At 45.9% G+C, this 3343-nt stretch overlaps 1 protein-coding gene across 1 annotated transcript; it reads left to right on the top strand.

Moving 5' to 3' along the window:
- Window positions 1–1321: 1321 nt before the first annotated feature.
- H257_19306 (hypothetical protein) lies at window positions 1322–2033 on the top strand (the record flags this gene model as incomplete). The annotated part of the gene is made up of 3 exons (XM_009848451.1): window positions 1322–1519; window positions 1593–1901; window positions 1995–2033. 3 exons carry the CDS (start codon window positions 1322–1324, stop codon window positions 2031–2033), a joined length of 546 nt encoding a protein of 181 aa, XP_009846753.1.
- Window positions 2034–3343: the final 1310 nt, after the last annotated feature.

Here is a 3343-nt window from a genome sequence, read left to right as displayed (position 1 = left end):
GTATGTTTAATAGATCATCGGAGTCGTGCAGCAAAGTTGTTCCACATCAACTAGCAACCCTCGCAAGATCACAGGAAAATAAATTCGTGGCCATGTCAAGTCGACATTTGGAATCGACATTTCTAGTCAGCAGCAAGCCGAGCGAAAATGGCGCTCGTAAATCAGTTGTACGGTGGCGTTGGCGCCTCCTTCGAAAAGACCGAGGCGTACTTCAACAATGTTTAAGCTTTCAATCCTGATACCGTAACAAAGGTGGAACACACTGTGGGCACATCTACAGATGTGCTTTCATCCCAGGATATTGCGTTCGGGTGGTAAGCCAATGTCAGCCGATCATAGCATTGGACGGTAAAAAGTATACATAGTTTAATGTGTGCTATATTGTAATCAAATATTGAAGGGGCGCACCTCAAGGACCTGATGAACATAAATGGCGTTCTTCTGGTTGCCACAACGAAATACCCAACAACGGGATAATAATCCTTGGTACGTATGAATCATGTTATCGTAAATATCACACACGTACTTCCAAACTGGAAATGGTTCTTGCGACAGCTTGTCGCCGCGGGTCTCTTCAACAACAATCCCGTCGTATTGTCTGATCGTCTGAAGGGTGACACAGCATTAAATTCTGCACATATTTATTGATGATGTTGCAGGTCTCATCAATGCATGTGAAGTTCTTCCGCATTGTGCCCATCGCTACTGTATGCGGCATATTGTCGCAAACATCAAAAGCACAGCTGGGTTGTGGTTCTAGGTTGTGGTTGACGCCACCCGACGAACGCTTGGCATATCAGATGTCTCGTGCAGACTCTGGAGATTCGTTCGACCGCACAAGTGCCAAATTGGCCATCGCAAACACAGGTACATTCTCACTGGAATGACAAACACTTTACATGTGAAATTAGTGGTCAAACGGCAAGTGAAATGACTGCGTTTGATTTATAGCGTCTATCTGCATCTGAACATGAAAAATAACCGGTCAAACTACATGTGAAACGACTGCATGTAACTTGAATGGTCATTCAGCGTGTTAAATGACAGATCAACCTGCATATGACGGGTCCATCTGCATGAGTAATACCGTACCCATCTGCATATGAAATCAAGGGTCCATCGGCATGTGAAAGACTCTCAGCGAGCACAGCAAGCCCGCGGAGATGGCCAAGTTGCTCATGGCGAGCCGATTGGATCCCCGAATGTGTGACAGCGAGTTCTTCTCCTTTGGATTCAGTGTCATCGATGGTGCCCCGGATATTGGCTACGGTGAACTGGAGTGTTCAAGGTTGGTATTACCACCAAGACGCTGCCACGCACCATGGAACGCGACCGGTTGACGTTAGGCTTTCATTGGGACGCAGCGTACAAGATAAACTCGATGGCCTACCCGTTGCTCATTTGCGGAATCACAGACCCTGGCGGCACGTTACATCCCGTCGACTTCTTCTTGATCGGAAAAGAATTCACAAACGAGTATGAATGGGCCATGAAGGCACTGATGTCAGCGTACGCGGAAGTTGTCCACTGTCGCCTCCAACTCGACCTACGTCATGGCCGATGCTGCCTTGGCTCCTGTTGCTGCAACGAAGATTCCCGAACTCAACGTCAAAACACTTTTGCTGCGTTTCTACCACTGTGTCGCGTGTCTGTACAAGCATTTGGGTGCAGTTCAGCCGCGTGTCATCGCCCTGATGCTACGGCACTTGTACCGATTGCATTACAGCAGGAGCAATGCTGATTGCGACTTGTATTGGCACGAGGCGCAAGCTGCATCGGGAGGGTGCGAGGTTCTAGTGTCGAAGAACTTCACCCGGTACTTTGAAGATCAGTGGCTCGGAGGGGACTGTTGCAATCGGCAGGTGTACCACACCCCACCAAGCTTTCCAAGCACTTCGAAGGTACGGCATGTAGTAATGCAATGTATACTGAACTTGCTGGTATATAGTAGTGTAATTAATAGTACTTGTTTACTAATTCAACCGGCCTTGTAGACATTTACACGCAACGGCCGACAAGGGGCGTTGCGCTAGCCTAAACTTTCTGCGATGCGCGTTGTAAAGTTGGGATAACATCATCACAAATAGTTTAAACACATTGGAGATATTCCCCTCCTAGGGGGTGGGTGTCACATCGCGACTCCTCCCATATATCCTCCATGAAACCGATGATGTCTGGTGGAGAATCGTATATCCGGATTACCTGCATAAATTGATTTCTAAAATATAGCATCACGTAGGCTTTTGAGTTTTAAACGCTTTTTGTGACATGGTTAGCCGGGCCCAGGGAATGATCCAACCCCCCTTCCCACGAGTTTTCGCCTTTTACCGCGGGTTCGACAAATAGGGCTAAATCCTTCATATGTGGGATGGCCTCTTGAGACTTCGGTCAAAAAGTTAAACCTCTCATATTCAAATGCCATAATAATTCATGCCTAAATGATAGATAACGATTCGCAGTAGTTCACAAATTGATATGCCATATATTCGCATACCCTTCAGTACATTGAGTAGATATTGGAATATGGAAGGTGTCATCAACACACTCCACAAATGGATATGCTATGAACAAGGATTACCTTTGTCAGGATATGTGATGTATTTGTACTCATAAGGAAGTGCACAGCCCCATTTCACCCCACCATCTGTTGGACAGCTGGTTGATAATGCCAAAGTGCTCGAACGGTTTTCAGTCTGCATTGGTCGGTATTCAGACTTCTTGAATGGTTTTCCATGGTTACCAAGTGTTGCAGTGTTGCATATTTATGGGCTAGGATGGTCGGCAGTTTGAGGTTCCTCACTCTAACATTTACCCCGAGCTCATCTATTGTGTGGATAGCTGAAGTTGCGAGTGTAGAATAACGAGTAACAAAGGTTGTTATCAAGCTTACCTATGCACTTCAATTCATCATTTTCCAACTATCAATTAGTAATTCTTCAATTAGCCACCAATTAACAGTAAGTCCCGTGTTCTGTCACCCCATAATTCAAAACAAAGTACAAGAAAAAATGTATTACATTGTACCAATTTGCTTTCTACGCCGAACTTCTTTGAGGATTCTCGCGAACGAATTTGTGAAGCCCGTGTACGAGGCTTCAAATTGATCGAACAATTGGTACTTGCTAAACGCCATCGCCAACGTATGCCGTTCAGAGTACTTCATTCTATCGAATTGTATGATATCCTTAGTGTAGTACTTCAGCGCGCAAATTAAGCCGTTTTCGGTGTCCTCCACAAACCATTGCTGCCACGCCTCGCGAGCCGATCGAGGAGTAGGTGTGGCTTTCTGGACAACGAAACTGTCGATTGATAACTGCTTTGTTGCCTTGGGTTCAAGATGGCT

The sequence above is a fragment of the Aphanomyces astaci genome (genome assembly GCF_000520075.1).
Source record: "Aphanomyces astaci strain APO3 unplaced genomic scaffold supercont1.468, whole genome shotgun sequence".
Classification (NCBI taxonomy): Eukaryota; Oomycota; class Saprolegniomycetes; order Saprolegniales; family Verrucalvaceae; genus Aphanomyces; species Aphanomyces astaci.
Note: the sequence above shows the minus strand (reverse complement) of the source record. Positions and strands in the feature narration are given on the sequence as shown.